The sequence below is a fragment of the Camelus dromedarius genome, chromosome 4 (genome assembly GCF_036321535.1).
Source record: "Camelus dromedarius isolate mCamDro1 chromosome 4, mCamDro1.pat, whole genome shotgun sequence".
NCBI classification, from domain to species: Eukaryota; Metazoa; Chordata; class Mammalia; order Artiodactyla; family Camelidae; genus Camelus; species Camelus dromedarius.
Genome location: NC_087439.1, coordinates 28,299,316 through 28,315,613, shown reverse-complemented (window position 1 = coordinate 28,315,613; position 16,298 = coordinate 28,299,316). Strand labels below are relative to the sequence as shown.

Sequence of the window (16,298 nt, the reverse complement as noted above, 5' to 3'; positions counted from 1 at the left end):
TGTAGAATTTCTTTAGTTGTGAAAATGCTTCCTATTTTCTTATGGGTTGTTATTTCTTTACTAATTTTATTTAGTAATGCTACCATCCTACCTTAATTCCCAAGGTGTTTCTCTGTTCTATATGTATTTGGGACATCCATCAGGATCTCTATCATCCACTCCTATCTCCTCTTGGTTTTACCTTTTATCTGGATTTAACCCCTTCAACTGAAACTATTCTACTTCAAGCAATTATAAACATCTTTTCAGCCCATAAATCTCTTCTTCAGTTCTAGTCAAAAATTCCTCCATCTCAACTTGCATTCCATCCATTCAAGTTTACTCACATGTGCTGTGTTCCTGATCCTATTTTGTTCCCTTTCCTTCACATTAAGATGAACATACTTCTCAACTTCCTGCCAAGACTTGTTTTTCCTATTATTAGGATCTATCTCCTTCAGCAAGTCTTTCCTAAATGAAAAAATTTAACTGTTCAAAATTACAATCTAATTTTGTTTTAGCACTTTTATGTGTGCATAATTCATCCAGCTAGTCCAGGAGAGAGACGAGCTCTGCCAGGGCAGGTCCATGTTCTCCCTTGGGATCGGTTTTCCCTATAATCTTGAACCCAGTACATGTTCTCTATTGTAGATTAAATAAGGAGCACATTTTTTTCAGTGTACATATTTTCACTGCATATATTTACATATGCAGCTTTCTTCTCTATTCAGAGTATTGGGTGGAGAGAATAAGGGATTGTTGAACTAGGACAGTATTTTTTAGGCATTTAAAACCCATTAGTGGGTCACTGAATTAATTAATGGGTCATAATCAAAAATCTGTAATAAAATAGAATATAAAAATAAATAAAAGTGTCCTGCACACAGTAAGAGTTAGTTTATGAAACACCTATTCCTGATACATATACATACTTATGTATATGGGAACTGAATCATGATGCAATGTGTATCTCTTATTGTGGGTTACGTTCAAAAAACTGAAAGCCACTAAACTGGAAGGACTCTAAGATGTCTTCTAAATCTATATCATTCAAATTCTATTAAAAGATTTAGTCTAAGGATCAGAGACACAGAATTTTAAAAAAGAACAAAACTTAAAAGACACCCAAAAGCTAGAACATTCCCTTACACCATATACAAAAATCAACTCAAAATGGATTAAAGACTTAAACATAAGACAAGATACAATAAACCTCCTAGAGGAAAACATAGGCAAAACATTATCTGACATACATCTCAAAAATTTTCTCCTAGAAGAAATAAAAGAAAGAATAAACAAATGGGACCTAATGAAACTTACAAGCTTCTGCACAGCAAAGGAAACCAGAAGTAAAACAAGAAAAAAACCTACGGAGTGGGAGAAAATTTTTGTAAGTGAAACCGACAAAGGCTTGATCTCCAGAATATATAAGCAGCTCATACAACTCAGTAAGAAAAAAATAAACAACCCAATCCAAAAATGGAAGACCTAAACAAGCAATTCTCCAAGGAAGACATACAAATGATCAAAAAGCACATGAAAAAATGCTCAATATCTCTAATTATCAGAGAAATGCAAATCAAAACTACAATGAGGTATCACCTCACACCAGTCAGAATGGCCGTCATTCAAAAATCCACAAATGACAAATGCTGGAGAGGCTGTGGAGAAAGGGGAACCCTCCTACACTGCTGGTGGGAATGCAGTTTGGTGCAGCCACTATGGAAAACAGTGTGGAGATTCCTCAAAAGACTAGGAATAGACTTACCATATGACCCAGGAATCCCACTCCTGGGCTTGTATCCAGAAGGAAATCTACTTCAGGATGACACCTGCACCCCAATGTTCATAGCAGCGCTATTTGCAATAGCCAAAACATGGAAACAGCCTAAATGTCCATCAACAGGTGACTGGATAAAGAAGATGTGGTATATTTATACAACGGAATACTACTCAGCCATAGAAACTGACAACATAATGCCATTTGCAGCAACATGGATGCTCCTGGAGAATGTCATTCTAAGTGAAGTAAGCCAGAAAGAGAAAGAAAAATACCATATGAGATCGCTCATATGTGGAATCTAAAAAACAAAAACAAAAACAAACAAACAAACAAAAACAAAGCATAAATACAGGACAGAAATAGACTCACAGAGAATACAGACTTGTGGTTACCAGGGGGGTGGAGGGTGGGAAGGGATAGACTGGGATTTCAAAATTGTAGAATAGATAAACAAGATTACACTGTATAGCACAGAGAAATATACACAAAATGTTATGATAACTCACAGAGAAAAAAATGTGACATTGAGTGTGTATATGACCATGAATGACTGAAAAATTGTGCTGAACACTGGAATTTGACACAACATTGTAAAATGATTATAAATCAATAAAAAATGTTAAAAAAAAAAGACACCCAAAAAACAACCAGCAAAATCATTTTTTCTTAATAAAATGCCACTATCAAACTCTAATCTTATCATATTAAGTGAAGTGAAGTCAGAGAAAGACAAATATTGTATGATATCACTTATATGTGGAATCTAAAAACATGACACAAATGAACTTACAAAACAGAAACAGACTCACAGACAGAAAAGAAACTAATAGTTACTAAAAGAGAAAGAGGGGGATAAATTAGGAGTTTGGGATTAGCAGATACTAATTACTATATATAAAACAGATAAAGAACAAGGTCCCACTGTTTAGCACAGGGAACTATAGTCAGTATCTTGTAATAACCTACAATGATAAAGAATATGAAAATATATATATGTATAACTGAATCAATATGCTGTACATCAGAAACTCACACAACATTGTAAATCAATTATGGTATATTTCAATTTAAAGGGAAAAAAAGAAAAAAAAAATTTGCTGAGCACATATTGTGTGCCAGGTTCTAGAAGTGGGTCTGTGGATAAAGGGAAGGAGATCTTCAAGGAGCTCATAGTCCAAAGTGTATACAGGTAAGTAAAACAACTGCAATAATTACTGGAATCTAGGTCATTTATAAAGAACAGAAATCAACTAACTCAATCTGGGTTGGGTGGCAGAGAAAATGTTTCTAAAGAGGTGATACCTCTCAGTCTTAAAAATACTTTTCAGTCTTAAAAACAAGGAGTTAGCCAAGTAAAGGAGGAAGAAATAACATGTACAAAGAGACCATACCAATATATAGTAACGGGTGACATTGAGGAAACTGAGTTGAGTTTGTATATCTGGAATATAGGACTCATGCTGAGGAGGAGCCACAGCAGAATACCTAGCATTTAGGTGACATTTAATTGTCATACCACTATCTGAGGTAGGCACTATTAATCTCCCCATTTAGTAGATGACAAAAACACAAAAGGTGATGTGATCTGCCCAAGGTTAAGTTGTGAATCAAGGATGTAAACCAAGAAAGTCTAACTCCAGATCCTATACTCTTAGCTACTATACCAAGAGGTTAGAATAAACAGGCAGGAACCAAATGATAAAGGACCCTAAATGCCATTCTAAGATTTAAGATTTTATGCTAAAGTTGACATAGTGAGTGAAAGGTTTTAAGCAAGAGTGACATACTCAGATTTATTTTTTAATGAGGTCAATCTGGCAGCTATGTAAATGGACTGGAAAAGGAACTCGTGGCAGGAAACTAGCTAGTCATCACTGTAGAAAGGTACTACAATCATACAGGTAAGAGAAATGATTGATGAGCTAGAGAGCAGCAGTGCTGGCACTAGAACCCAAGTCTACTGTCCACCACGAATGCTTACTTGTTCAGTATCCCTAAGACGTTCCCATTTTTTTCTCTTAAGTCCACAATTCTAACATTTTAAGAAATCCAACCTCAGAGACAACAACACATTCCCTATAGGTTCCCTTACTAATCAAAGCCTGACCACTAGATGTGCTGGGTATATAAAAGTGACTAACAGAAAACTAACTGGAGAATGACAGAATGTCAATTGCTATCTGCAGTTTTCTTACCTTCTTGACTTCTCCTTCTCCTTCCTCTATACACTATTCCTGGAACGTTCATGTTCAATAGTCAATTTGAAACCAATGTTCTGTCTAGACATGACTATTATAACCTAACAGAATTAAAGCTACCAGAGGAAGTCTAAAGTGGTTTCAATGTGGTGGCAATAAATACGCTCCCTGGTCCGGTCAAATTTTGCCTTAAACAGAGATGATGAATGAATAATAAGAGACATACTTTTTGAAAGCAGCAAAGAGTTAACGAAAGTCAGAATATTAAACAAAAAAAAAAGAACAATCTAAAGTTCAAGTCATCTGACTCCAATCACTCCCAGGTGTGTGTGTGGTATTCCAGAAACCAACAAATGAAAGAACAGTGGGAAAGACTATCTGGTCAATTCTCAAGCATTCTAAACTCAATCCATTTTCATTTAAACCAAGGGTAAGCAGTCTTGAGCCATCCTTGATACTAAGCAATGAGTGGTTTCCATAAGCAAGCAGCCTACAGGATAGGGAAATAAGAAAGGACAGAGAAGATAAAGAAGGGAAGAAAGTGGAAAGGGTACTACAATGAAAGGGAATGAAAGAAATGATGAGTTACAGAACAGGGAATAAAACTGATGAGTACTAGAGACCTTGAAAGTAAATGTTGCCTAACTTACCTAACTTACTATCTGAGGGGCATCATGAGAGTGGCAACATAAGAACATGAAAAGACAAATTTAAATCACTGATTTATGAGACACCAAAGATGAGAAGAGTGCTAACAAAAGTAAAAAAGCAACAAAACAGATTTAGAATCTAAAAGGGCAATTTAAAGATTATTAAAGTCTCATTTGGTTTAGTTATGCTTTACTTCTTAAGAAACAATGAGTCTGATGGACACAAAGGGTGAAAATGTCAGTTACTACCAGAGAATGTGTGGGGAGGTGTTACAAAGGCACTCTGAGGCTTGTCTGCATACTTTTTGTGGGAGCAACTTCAGAATTTTTCCTCTCTATGATGCAGTGCTGCTTATTTTAAGAATTTCACTGTTAATTCTTATCCTGGCTGGCTGAGTTAACTTCCTTAAAACCAGAGTTCAAAACATGGCAAGCACTTACTATTTATGGTCAAAGTTTAACCTCAAAAAGGACAAGGGTCAGCAATAGATCATAGAATATTATTTAGCAGTATAGCCTAAATGAGTCTAATGGTAACCAAAACTCATAATGATTCTCAAGAAAATTATGTAATTAAGAAATCACTTTAAAAGTTTCTTGGAATTAAAGTTTGCTAGATAAAGGAAATATTCTTATAAAAAATGAATTTACACCTTGAAACCATTCATAAAACACATAATAGTGAAACTATTTCTTCAATACGAAACTTACAAAACTTTCAGGCACCATGTTAAACTAATACACACACTCACTGACTGTCTCTTTCTTCCTCCGGGTCTCTCTCTCTCTCTCACACACATATACACACCTGCTGTCACCACATTACCTAATGATTTCAAAAATGATAAAAGGAAATATTCACAAAGATGATTATTACAGCAAAGAGACTACAGGATCAAAAGCAAATATAAGTAAACTTGATACCTTGACCAATCATTCATCATATCCATGAACATGCAGTCTTCATAAGCAGTCATAACAAGGATTTGGAGAGTTTAAGAAAAATATTTTGCTGGCTGTTATGAATAAAGTATAAAAGGATGAAATAATGTGTATACCTATAGTCTATTTCTTTGATTATTCTAATTTTAAAAGATAATGAAAATATGAAAAAAAATCAATATGAGGTCACATAAGATCATTAATACCATGTACTTGTAAAATTCAGATGATTGTGGGAGGGGGAGCAGAGCCCTTTTACTAATATACTAATGCTTTTAAAAATTAAGAGTTTAGAATAGGGGTTCTCAACCTCAACACTATTGACATTTTGAACCAGATAACTCTTTGCTGTAGAAGGCTGTCCTATGCTTTAGAGGATGATTAGCAGCAGCCCCGTCCTCTACCCACTAGATGCCAGTAGCATACCCTCCCCTTCTCTCCCACAGTCGTGACAACCAAAAATGTCTCCAAATGTCCCCTGGGGGAGAGCTGCGGGGTTGAGGAGCAAAAGTCACTCAAGCTTGAGAACTACTGGTTTATCACAAATAGAAAAAAATTCAAAATGGGGGGGTTGTTTTGTTTTTCTTCTGGTCTTAATGTTCCAATATGTTACATTAGAATTTGATCACAGGTTACACTTACAAGATTCTGCCTTTTAGTAAACAAAGCATTTAATAGATATCACTCGTTAGTCAAAGTTCAGAAGAGTCCCAGAAGATTCACTGTACTGCCAATTCCCCCTCCAACCACACATACACTCACAGAAACACACACACATACGCACGCACACACACACCAAGTACTGCCTAGCGGAGCTGAAGAAAATGCATAGGATTACTTTATTTCCATTTCTTTTTTCATCAAATATATGGACCAGATTGTTCTAGTTCCCACAGAATCCAAAGGAATTCTCAGCTTACTCAATGCAACTCAAATACCACAAAAGCTGCACCACTCTAGGAAGGATAAATCTAAGTACTAGAGCAAGTATTAAACTCATCCTCACATTTTAACAGATTTAGAGAATGACACAAATTAACCACAATGCTTTAAAAACAAAACAACTAAGAAGTACCCTTGTGTTTTAAAACAGAATGTGAGGAAGGATAAGAGGAATGAAAAAAATCTGAAATCAAAAGGAATCTGAAGGCATTTCAGGATGAGGGCAAAACTCAAAAATGTTTCCCCCAGAATGAGATGAGAGAATTATACACCTGGACATATCCTACAGGAATAGTCTGCATAATCCATCTTGAGTATACATACCGTGAGATGGAAAATGAAAAATCAAAGTCCACAAAATACTAAAGAAAACAGTAAACAGCCATCCTAAATACCTGAAATAAAACTGCTCTTTGCTACTATACTCCATTTGGTTTTTTAAAAAATCAAATTTCTATAAACAAAAAATTGACAAATAGAGAAATTTTAAAATTCTCATAAAAATAGCCATTTTCATGCTTCCACCAAGCCAGCTTACACATTACATAGGAAAATCAATTAGGAAAAGAAACATAATAATCCTTTTTTTAGAGTGTATTTGATGCATAACAAAAGCCCTTTAAAAAATCAGACATTTTAAGTTCTAGAAATCTTCATGTACAAATATGGATTAAAGTCTTTAAGATTATTTCAATTATCTTCAATAGAATTTTATTTAGTTCAACTAAGATTGCTTTTTTTTTAAAGAACTATGCAACAATACTTAATTAGTTCAATGTAAGTGAAATATCTATGTGCTCTATAGCAACAAAATTACTTTATTTCAAAATTTTAGCTATTAACCTCCTGGCCCAGTGAAAACAATCCTACAAGAAACTAACGCTCTACTCTTTTTACTCCCAAACCAAGCAGAGGAAGCTGTAAGATCTGTAGCGACAGCCTGCTTTTCCAGAAGTAATACCTTGAGATGGCTCAAGAATAACCTCCTTTACCAATTAGTGTGACTCAGGTGGGTTTGGGAGGGAATAATATCCACAATCCCTTGGTCAGTGGCCATGATGCCCCTCCTCCCCAAGGGCAGGAGATCAGAAAAAGGGATTTGAACAAGAGGAGTTCACCAACCAGAACATATAGGGGCAGAGGTGGAAGAGTACTACAGGAAAAACATAAACTACATGGTTAAGTTATGTCAAAAAGCAGGTGGTTTAATGTTATCTAGGTATTCATTCATTTCAGAGACACCATTGTTTATCTTCTTCCCCAAACGGTGCACAAAAAGAACTGTCAGCCTGCCTTAAGCATGTTGCTTCTTCCATTTAAACAGACATGATTCTTTTGGTTAATCTCTGGCAAAGATCGCCATTTCACAACACATTCAGCCCACCCGGAACTGATCAATATCACTACAGACATAAGACTAGACTTTATCCATTTATTAACCACAAGGAAATGTACCATTCAGCAAAATTCTATACATTACAAAAGATTCTATTAAAAGGGGGGCAGGGAGGATGGATGGATACACACACACACACCAGAGAGGTACACAAAGAAAAGACTACCACCCTCTAATTTCCCTATGGCAAACGAGATAAAGACATGGCCCTGAAACCTGTCAATTTGTTGTCCCTTATCATTCTACCTCACAACCTAGTAACTGACTATTGAATTTTAAGATAAATAGATCCACTGCCACTTTAAAATTGTTTCATCTATCAAACTAACTCTTCTGTTACGGACATCTGCACACCTTTGATCTAGATGCTGTATTCATTTACAGAATTTCAAATACAAAAGACTAGTTTCCCAACCACTGGTTGCAATCACAGAACGTTCTCACAAAATCAAAATTTCAAGTATAAAGGAGCCAGATTATTCCTCCAACCTTGGGCCAAAACCTCTTTTATGACTACAGTGTATTTGACAGTATGAACAATTTCAAATGGGCTGTTCTAAACCGAAAACAATGCTTCAACACAACGCGTTTAAAATAAATATTCCGTAGGTAAGCAAAATCTATGCCAGAAAAGAGCACATAAATGGTGGTTGAAAGCCAGCACATTACCAACACACAGCGGCATACCTCTTCTGCACTGGGTTATTGTTAATACTCCAACAACAACAACTACAACTATTTTTAACACTGCTGGACATCGAAGTTGAAGAAAACGTGAGGAGAGACCCAGATGAAATTGCTGATAGAAGGCATTGTTTCTCACGGTGAAAATTAAGTAACAACTGACTTGATCTCTGCCGTGATAGTCAGTGAAGCACTAATTAAAAGACGTTTAAACACACACACACACACACACACACACACACACACCCTTATTTTGGAGGATGCCACACTAAGTGACATTTTGGAATACGCCTTTCGAGTCTCAAACCTTTGCATAAATTGTCACTTGTGGTATCTGTGGCTTAACTGCAACCCAACCAGCGCTGTCATCCAGTGTTATGGCCACAAACCATGACTTCTCACTTCCACAACAACAGAGCAGTCACTCTTACCAGTTCGCCAACCTAACTCGGAACGAAAAAATTTCATGGAGGTTTCCAGATCACAATCAGATCCGGGGGGCGGCAGCCGAGGGGCTCGGGATGGGGGGAGAACCTCTCCCCAGGCTGCACTGGAGCTCGCCGACCCAACAACTGCGGCCGCCAGCAGCGGCAGCAGCGGCAGCAGCAGCAGCCCCGCCGCGCCGCGCTCCAGGCACCTACCTGAAGAACAAGAGATAAGAAAGACGGCGAACGCCAACTTTGCAGCAGCTCCCATTTTCCCGAGGCGCCGGGAAGCCGTAGGAAGTTCTCGCTAGATATCCAGTTCCTTGGGTCTTCCTCGGAGACAAACCTCCTGGTGTAAAATCAACCGTCATAAAACATATTCGGAAGCCCCGACCAAAAAAAAAAACAAAAAACAAAAAAAAAAAAACACCCAAAACGTTCACGGGGTCAAAAAAAAAAAAAAGAAAAAATTAAAAATAAAGAGAGAGCACAACAATTAAAAAAAATGCACCACGGGGGAAAAACCGCCACACACAAGCACAACACACAAAACCAAACAACGAAAAGCCAACAACAACAAAAGCGGGTTTAAATCACTGTCAAAATCACTGTCAGCTCCGCTCGCCTCTCGGGTCTCTCGGAACAAAACGCCAGGCTGAGGCGACGAGGAGGAGGCGGCGGCGGCGTCCGCTGCCGCCCGGACAGCCCGGGAACCGAGCTGGGTCCGACGTCCGGACCGACCTTCAACCCCGGACACCCAAAGTCCGCGGACCAGTGGCGGCCGAGCTCGCGGCGGTGGCGGTCGAGGCGGCGGCGGCGGCGCGGGGAAGGAGAGGCGGGCGGCGGCAGCGGCGACGGCGGTGCAGGCGGCGGCCAAGTCTGGTCCAGGCTGTGGCTCCGGCTCCGGGCTCCGGGCTCGGCCGCGTTTTCGGTCCTCTGGCCTCCGCCGGCCCCGCCCCCTAAACTTCCGGTTCCGGCCCGAAGCTGGAAGCTAGGCACCGCGAAGGAACGCTCAGCAGCGGCGGTGGCGGCGGCGGCGGCGGCGGCGGCGGCGGCCGGGCGCAGCGCGCGTGCCGGGCCGGGAGCGCGAGGAGATTGTCGGGGAAGTGAGGCGGGAGAGGGGGAGGGGTGAGAGAGCGAGGGCGGGGCCGGCAGGAGGGGGAGGAGGCGGGGCGGACCGAGGCTCGTTACCGCGAGGCCTCGTCGTCCGGCCTGCTCGGCCTGCTGGGCTGTGGGGCTCGAGCGGGTGGGCGGGTGAATGCTGTCGAGGTCTCGGGTGCCTGGTTTCCTAATCGTGCTCCACTGGCCTCTCTGTGGAGCGCACGCCCGAATGGTCTGGGGCAACCCAAGAGGAATAGGACCCCGGGGCGGGGCGGGGCGGGGCGGGTGGCGGGTGACTCCTCCGAGGGGGTGTCTGCGGCGCCCTATCTTTCCTCTGGGGGGACGCCTCGTCCACTCTGAGATTCCCGGCGCCGGGAAGCCGGGTGTGGGCGCGGGTCCTCCGCGCCTGCAGAGCTGCGGGAGCTGGTGTCTGCACCCCCAGTCTTAGCGGTGCGTCCCACCCCTGTGGCTTCTGCTTTAAGCGTTTTGTCTTTCGGCTAAAAGAGAGAAAAGGGAGAAGGGGGTAGGGGAAGCACGGAGGAAGGGCTGTCCACCCGGTCAGGATTTCCACGGCAATTATCACGATGTGCAATATGAAGCCATTCCCACCGTCCCTTTTATACACAAAGCATTGTGTTGAGAACTGTTCTGCATGTAATAAGTTCGCAAACATTTATTAGGCGCTGAAGAGAAAACCTGCGGATTTCGATCGACATATTTGATGGTCAGACAAATGTTTACTTTTCTGAATTTCATTTCTTTTAGGGCTTATTTTTTACCCCTTCCTCCAAGTTGATTGCTCACAAAATGCTGTGCTAGGCACGGAATGGGATCCAAAATGTAAAAGTAGGATCCCTACCTTAGGGAGCTTAAGGTATTTGCTATACTGGAAGCTGCCTACAGAGTACAAACTGAAGAGAGTGGTAAAGGTACTAGCTTTGTCACTTACCACACTTTAGCGAGCTCCGTAAGGTGGGGTCTTATGTCTTCTTTCCCATTTTATGCCAGCATTCAGAGTGTCTAGTATGATACGAGAGGTACTTAATAAACAATTGTATAAATGACTAGGGGATAACTGTCTTTTTTCTTAAATACAATATTCTCACACGTAATCTGCAAATCTGGGGGAAGGGTTAATAATAAAAAAAATAAAACAATACTGTTGGCTGATTCATGTTTTACTTGTGGTTTACCAATTCCCACATTTTCCCACAAAGCCAAGCCTTCTCCCTTGTATTTATAGTGTCTTATTTTTCTCTTCCTCTAAATTACTCTGTATTTCTATTAAAGTCATCCTGTAATTATCTGCCCATTTCTACAACTTGTCAAGGTTATTAGTAATCACTGTGGCTCTTTAAACTCTCTCCAAGATTTCCAGTTCTCAAGTCGTGTTGCTCAGAATTTGAATGATATTGTGCAACAGTTAAGAAAAGTCCCAAGTTGGTCTTCAAGGTGTCTAAATGATCTCATATTAGGTAGTTTTCTGGACTTTATGAGCTAGTCAGAGGAATAAATATAAACCTCCCATTCTCTGATTGAATTAAGAGTTGTCACTAACATTTCTGGAATGGAAGAGTATATTTTATTTAGTATATTCAGGAATTTGATGTTAGTTATGCCCTGGAACAGGCTTCACTGTTGTCTTTATCTCTGCATCACTTCAGTATTGCTTGAATTGTGAAACCAGAGCTAGTGGAATAACTGGAATAACCAGTAATAGGACTAAAACTTGAAAATATATTTCTTACCTTACCACCCAAATTTCCAGTATGAAAATGAAAGAGAAGACGAAAAACTATTTTTCTGTATTATGAAAGAGGAGCAAGAAGTCAAAGTCTTCACCAGACTATATTCTCTGATAAAGAGTTAAAAATATCTCCATGGGAGAAGTTATTAACATCTAGTAACAGTAATTATCCATTTTGTTTCTAAAACTGTGTTCACCCCACCCTCTGCATTTTTTTAACATTTTTTATTGATTTATAATCATTTTACAATGTTGTGTCAAATTCCAGTGTTCAGCACAATTTTTCAGACATTCATCGACATATACACATTCATTGTCACATTTTTTTCTCTGTGAGTTATCATAACATTTTGTGTATATTTCCCTGTACTATACAGTGGAATCTTGTTTATCTAGTCTACAATTTTGAAATCCCAGTCTATCCCTTCCCACCCTCCACCCCCCTGGTAACCACAAGTCTGTATTCTCTGTCTGTGAGTCTATTTCTGTCCTGTATTTACGCTTTGTTTTTGTTTGTTTGTTTGTTTTTGTTTTTGTTTTTTAGATTCCACATATGAGCGATCTCATATGGTATTTTTCTTTCTCTTTCTGGCTTACTTCACTTAGAATGACATTCTCCAGGAGCAACCATGTTGCTGCAAATGGCATGTTGTTGGTTTTTATGGCTGAGTAGTATTCCATTGTATAAATATACCACATCTTCTTTATCTAGTCACCTGTTGATGGACATTTAGGCTGTTTCCATGTTTTGGCTATTGTAAATAGTGCTGCTATGAACATTGGGGTGCAGGTGTCATCCTGAAGTAGGGTTCCTTCTGGATACTAGCCCAGGAGTGGGATTCCTGGGTCATATGGTAAGTCTATTCCTAGTCTTTTGAGGAATCTCCACACTGTTTTCCATAGTGGCTGCACCAAACTGCATTCCCACCAGCAGTGTAGGAGGGTTCCCCTTTCTCCACAGCCTCTCCAGCATTTGTCATGCATTTTTTTAATTCAAAAATATTTTATCCAAAGAAGAGATGAGAATATGTGACTAATTCCTACTTGAATTCCAAAGCTTAAAAAGAAGATAGAAGTAGCTGCAGCTAACCCTACTGCCCCTCTTTCCTTCCTATTTTCTACAATCACTTTTTCTTATCTACAAACCCAACACCTCCCTAACACAATGCAAGCTGTACAAACTGGGTTTAGGAAGGAAGGAGAGGAAAGGAAAAGGAAACATGAAAGGAATTCTGGTCTGCCAGAGCATAAGACAATATGTGTTTAACAGCTTTAGCTAACATCACTAAGTCCCCAAACCTGATACCTAGCCTTGTAGCCACTCCAATGCTAGAATTTCAAGTCCAGAGTACTGATGAGAAGTTCAATTGAACTGCCAGTTGTTCCCAGCTGGAAGAATCTTGAGAAGCTAGTTTAATCTAAAGATTCAAGTGAGTATCATAGACTGCTTCCAGAACAAAGGATGATTTCTTATTATGCTAGAAACTCACATGGCTCAAAAAGGTATGAATTAAGTTTCAATCTTCAACTCTGAAATGGGGCTGGAATTGAACTTGCTTTTGAGATTGAGTAGTATGCCATACATTACGAGGAAATTCACCTTAAAATATTCACCTGCCTTTGGATATACCAACAACCACATATAAGCAAAACATGACAAGTCTCTCTTCCTTCATTTCAGGGAGATGACCAAATCCCTTTGGAATAAGGGATGTTGAATTCCCCTTAGATGAAGGATTTAAAATATTTCTGCTGTTTTCAGCTACTGTAAAAATCTATTCCTGTGTTCAGATAACATGGACATTCCTGAAGTGGCACAAGTAATGAATTTCTTTTATACCTAAGCTGTGAGGCATAACACAAGGGGAACAAACTCGGTAACTTGGTAAGTCAAAGGAAGGCAGATAATAATCAGTATATTTCCATGAATATTCTTCTCACCCTAAATGCTCAAGGTAGGAAGAAAACTCCCTATATTCTAGCTTTTGCTAATGTTATTCTTCCCTTTTCTACCTAGCCATGGCACTACACTGTGCCAATGGGGCAAAAAAAAAAAGACACATACTGAGAACATTGAGGATGTGGGGATGGCTAAGGACAAAACATTGAGGCAGAGTATTTTAGTTTAGGAAAGTGAGTTAGAAGAGTCAAGAGAAACTAGCTATGATGGAAATAATGTATCCAGCACTTTGATAAAAAAGGCTACATCAACCCAGCTAGTAATGAAATCTCACCCATCAGTTGGTTTCTCTGTAACATCCCAAGGGTAACATTTGATTCCCCCCACCCCCATCACCTCCTTCAAAGTCCAGTAAATGTGGGAAATAGAAATTACAGGCTTCATTCAGGGAAGGTTTGTTTTTTTCCCCTACCCTCCAATTTATATTCATGACCACAGTGACTTAATTTTCTACATTATTTCTAATAGTTTTCTAATTATTTTATTTCTAAATTTTAAACTATGTTATAAATGCTATAGCTATTTGATGCCTAGTTTTATAACTATTTTATTTCTAATAGTTTTCAACTATTAGATTATAACAAAGAATGGTTGAGGTTTTGAGATACCCCACCTAAACAAATGCCAGTGACCTAAGTCATTCAAGTTGGAGTAAACCAACACTATTCAAAGTGCAGTTTTCAAGCCAATGTTAGTCTCAAATTATTTATTACTGATCTTCGGTGAGATTAGTATAGACATTAACGACAACTATTTAAGTTTTGTAGAAACTTGACAAGAGTAATTTTACTTTGCTGAAGGTAATAATAAAAATAACTGGGCTTACATTTTATTATTATTTCATGTTTTTAATAATTTAATTTTATTGTATTTTACAAAAGTCTCATAGACTGGAAATTCACCATATAATGTGAAAGGCATTGGAGTAGAGAATAGGCTATATAACCAAGACTCTCAAAAATAGTGCCCTCCGTCCATTCAACAAATGCTTAAAATCTTGAATAAAGCTTTAATGCTATAGTCCTAAAATTTTCTATAATGCGAGACTGCATAAGGATCAGTCATTTTCATTACATTGTCTATCTTTGTGGTATTTATTTGACAAGTAATTATTCGCTGTAAGATTTGTGCTAGGTGTTGATTGTATAGTGATAAATGAAACAAAGTCTCTGCCTTCATTGAGCTTAAAGTATCACAAGGAAGACAGAAAAAGAGCAAGTAAACAAGTAATTGTCAAATGGGAAGGATTATTTATAAAAATTGACAGGATGTTGAGACAAAGAATAAGAGTGGTAGTACTGGATAGGAAGAGGGGGCCTATTTAGAGAGCATGATTCAGGAAGGTCTTACTAAGGAAGTGGCATTTAAATGAAACCTACAAGATGAAAAGGAGCTAGCCCTGAGAGGAGCTGGTAAAGAAGGAACAGTTATGTACAAAACCTATGATATGTTCAAGAAATTGAAAGGAAGCTTTTGTGGCAGTGAAGAGTGGTATGAATAAGGACAGAGAGGAATACAGGCCCCAGACTATGCAAGATCCTACAGGCCAAAGTAAGATTCTTAGATTTTATTCAAAGTGAAGTATCAAGCCATTGGAGGGTTTTACGTAAAGGAATTACATGGTCTGGTTTATGTTTTGAAAGATTACTCTTGCTTTTATATGAAGAACAGACTGCAAGAGATTACCAAAGAAAGCAGAGAGCTAGTTAGAAGGGTGTTGCAGTAAGTCGGGCAAGCTAGATTATGGTACCATGAACTAATATTGAAAGAAGCACACAGATTTAAGATATATTTTGGAAGTAGAATCTACAGAATTTGCTGATGAATTGGATGACTCCTACTTAGTTTCTTGAGCAATTGAGCAGAGGTAGTTTCATTTGTTGAGATGGGCAAGATTTAGAGGGAGAGATAAATTAGAAAAGGGAGTAGAGATGTGAATAGTGAAGGAATTCAATTTTGAAAATGTTAAATCTGAGACACCTGTGAGACATCCAAATGGAGCTGTAGAGTAAGCAGTTGGATGCAGGTGGTTGAAGTTTGGATGCACATGCAATCCCATAGATAAAAAATTGGAAATAATCAGCACACAAATTGTATTTAAGGCCATGGAAATGAATGAGAGCATCTAAATAGACAGTGGACAGAGAGAAGAAATTTAGCAAGTAGAGGATTAAAAGCCAGGAAAGGGGATGAAAAAGCCAGAGAGAGGAGATTAAAACCAAGAGAGAGAGAGATGTCCTACATGAAACTGTTTTGTAAGAGGGAAATAGGGACAATATTGACATCTGTAGAGACATCAGTAAATTGAAGAGTAAAAAGATAAGGGGCCATTGGATGTGTTCAAGGGAGAATGCTTTCCTTGACAGTCGTTTCAGCAGAAGCCATACTTAGGCAGGCAGGAAGAAGAAAGGGCAAGCATAAGCATGTGAGTTTGTAGAACTGGACACTGGAGGGTAATAATATTCCCAGCTGAGAGCTGTAAATTCCCTGA

The 16,298-nt window shown here is 39.0% G+C and overlaps 1 protein-coding gene across 2 annotated transcripts in view; it reads right to left on the bottom strand.

The window, feature by feature from the left end:
• ACVR2A (activin A receptor type 2A) overlaps positions 1-9,930 on the bottom strand; it is an 84,202-nt gene extending 74,272 nt beyond the window's left edge. Inside the window, exons 1-2 of one of the 2 annotated variants that reach the window (XM_064484753.1) lie at positions 9,741-9,930; positions 9,216-9,348 (exon numbers count right to left, since the gene is read on the bottom strand). In XM_064484753.1, the coding sequence (XP_064340823.1) occupies positions 9,216-9,270 (55 nt within the window). In that variant the 5' untranslated portion in view covers positions 9,271-9,348; positions 9,741-9,930. Of the gene's footprint in view, positions 1-9,215 lie in introns of both variants that reach the window. The other variant, XM_010974743.3, reaches the window with a different exon arrangement.
• Between the last annotated feature and the right edge of the window lie 6,368 nt (positions 9,931-16,298).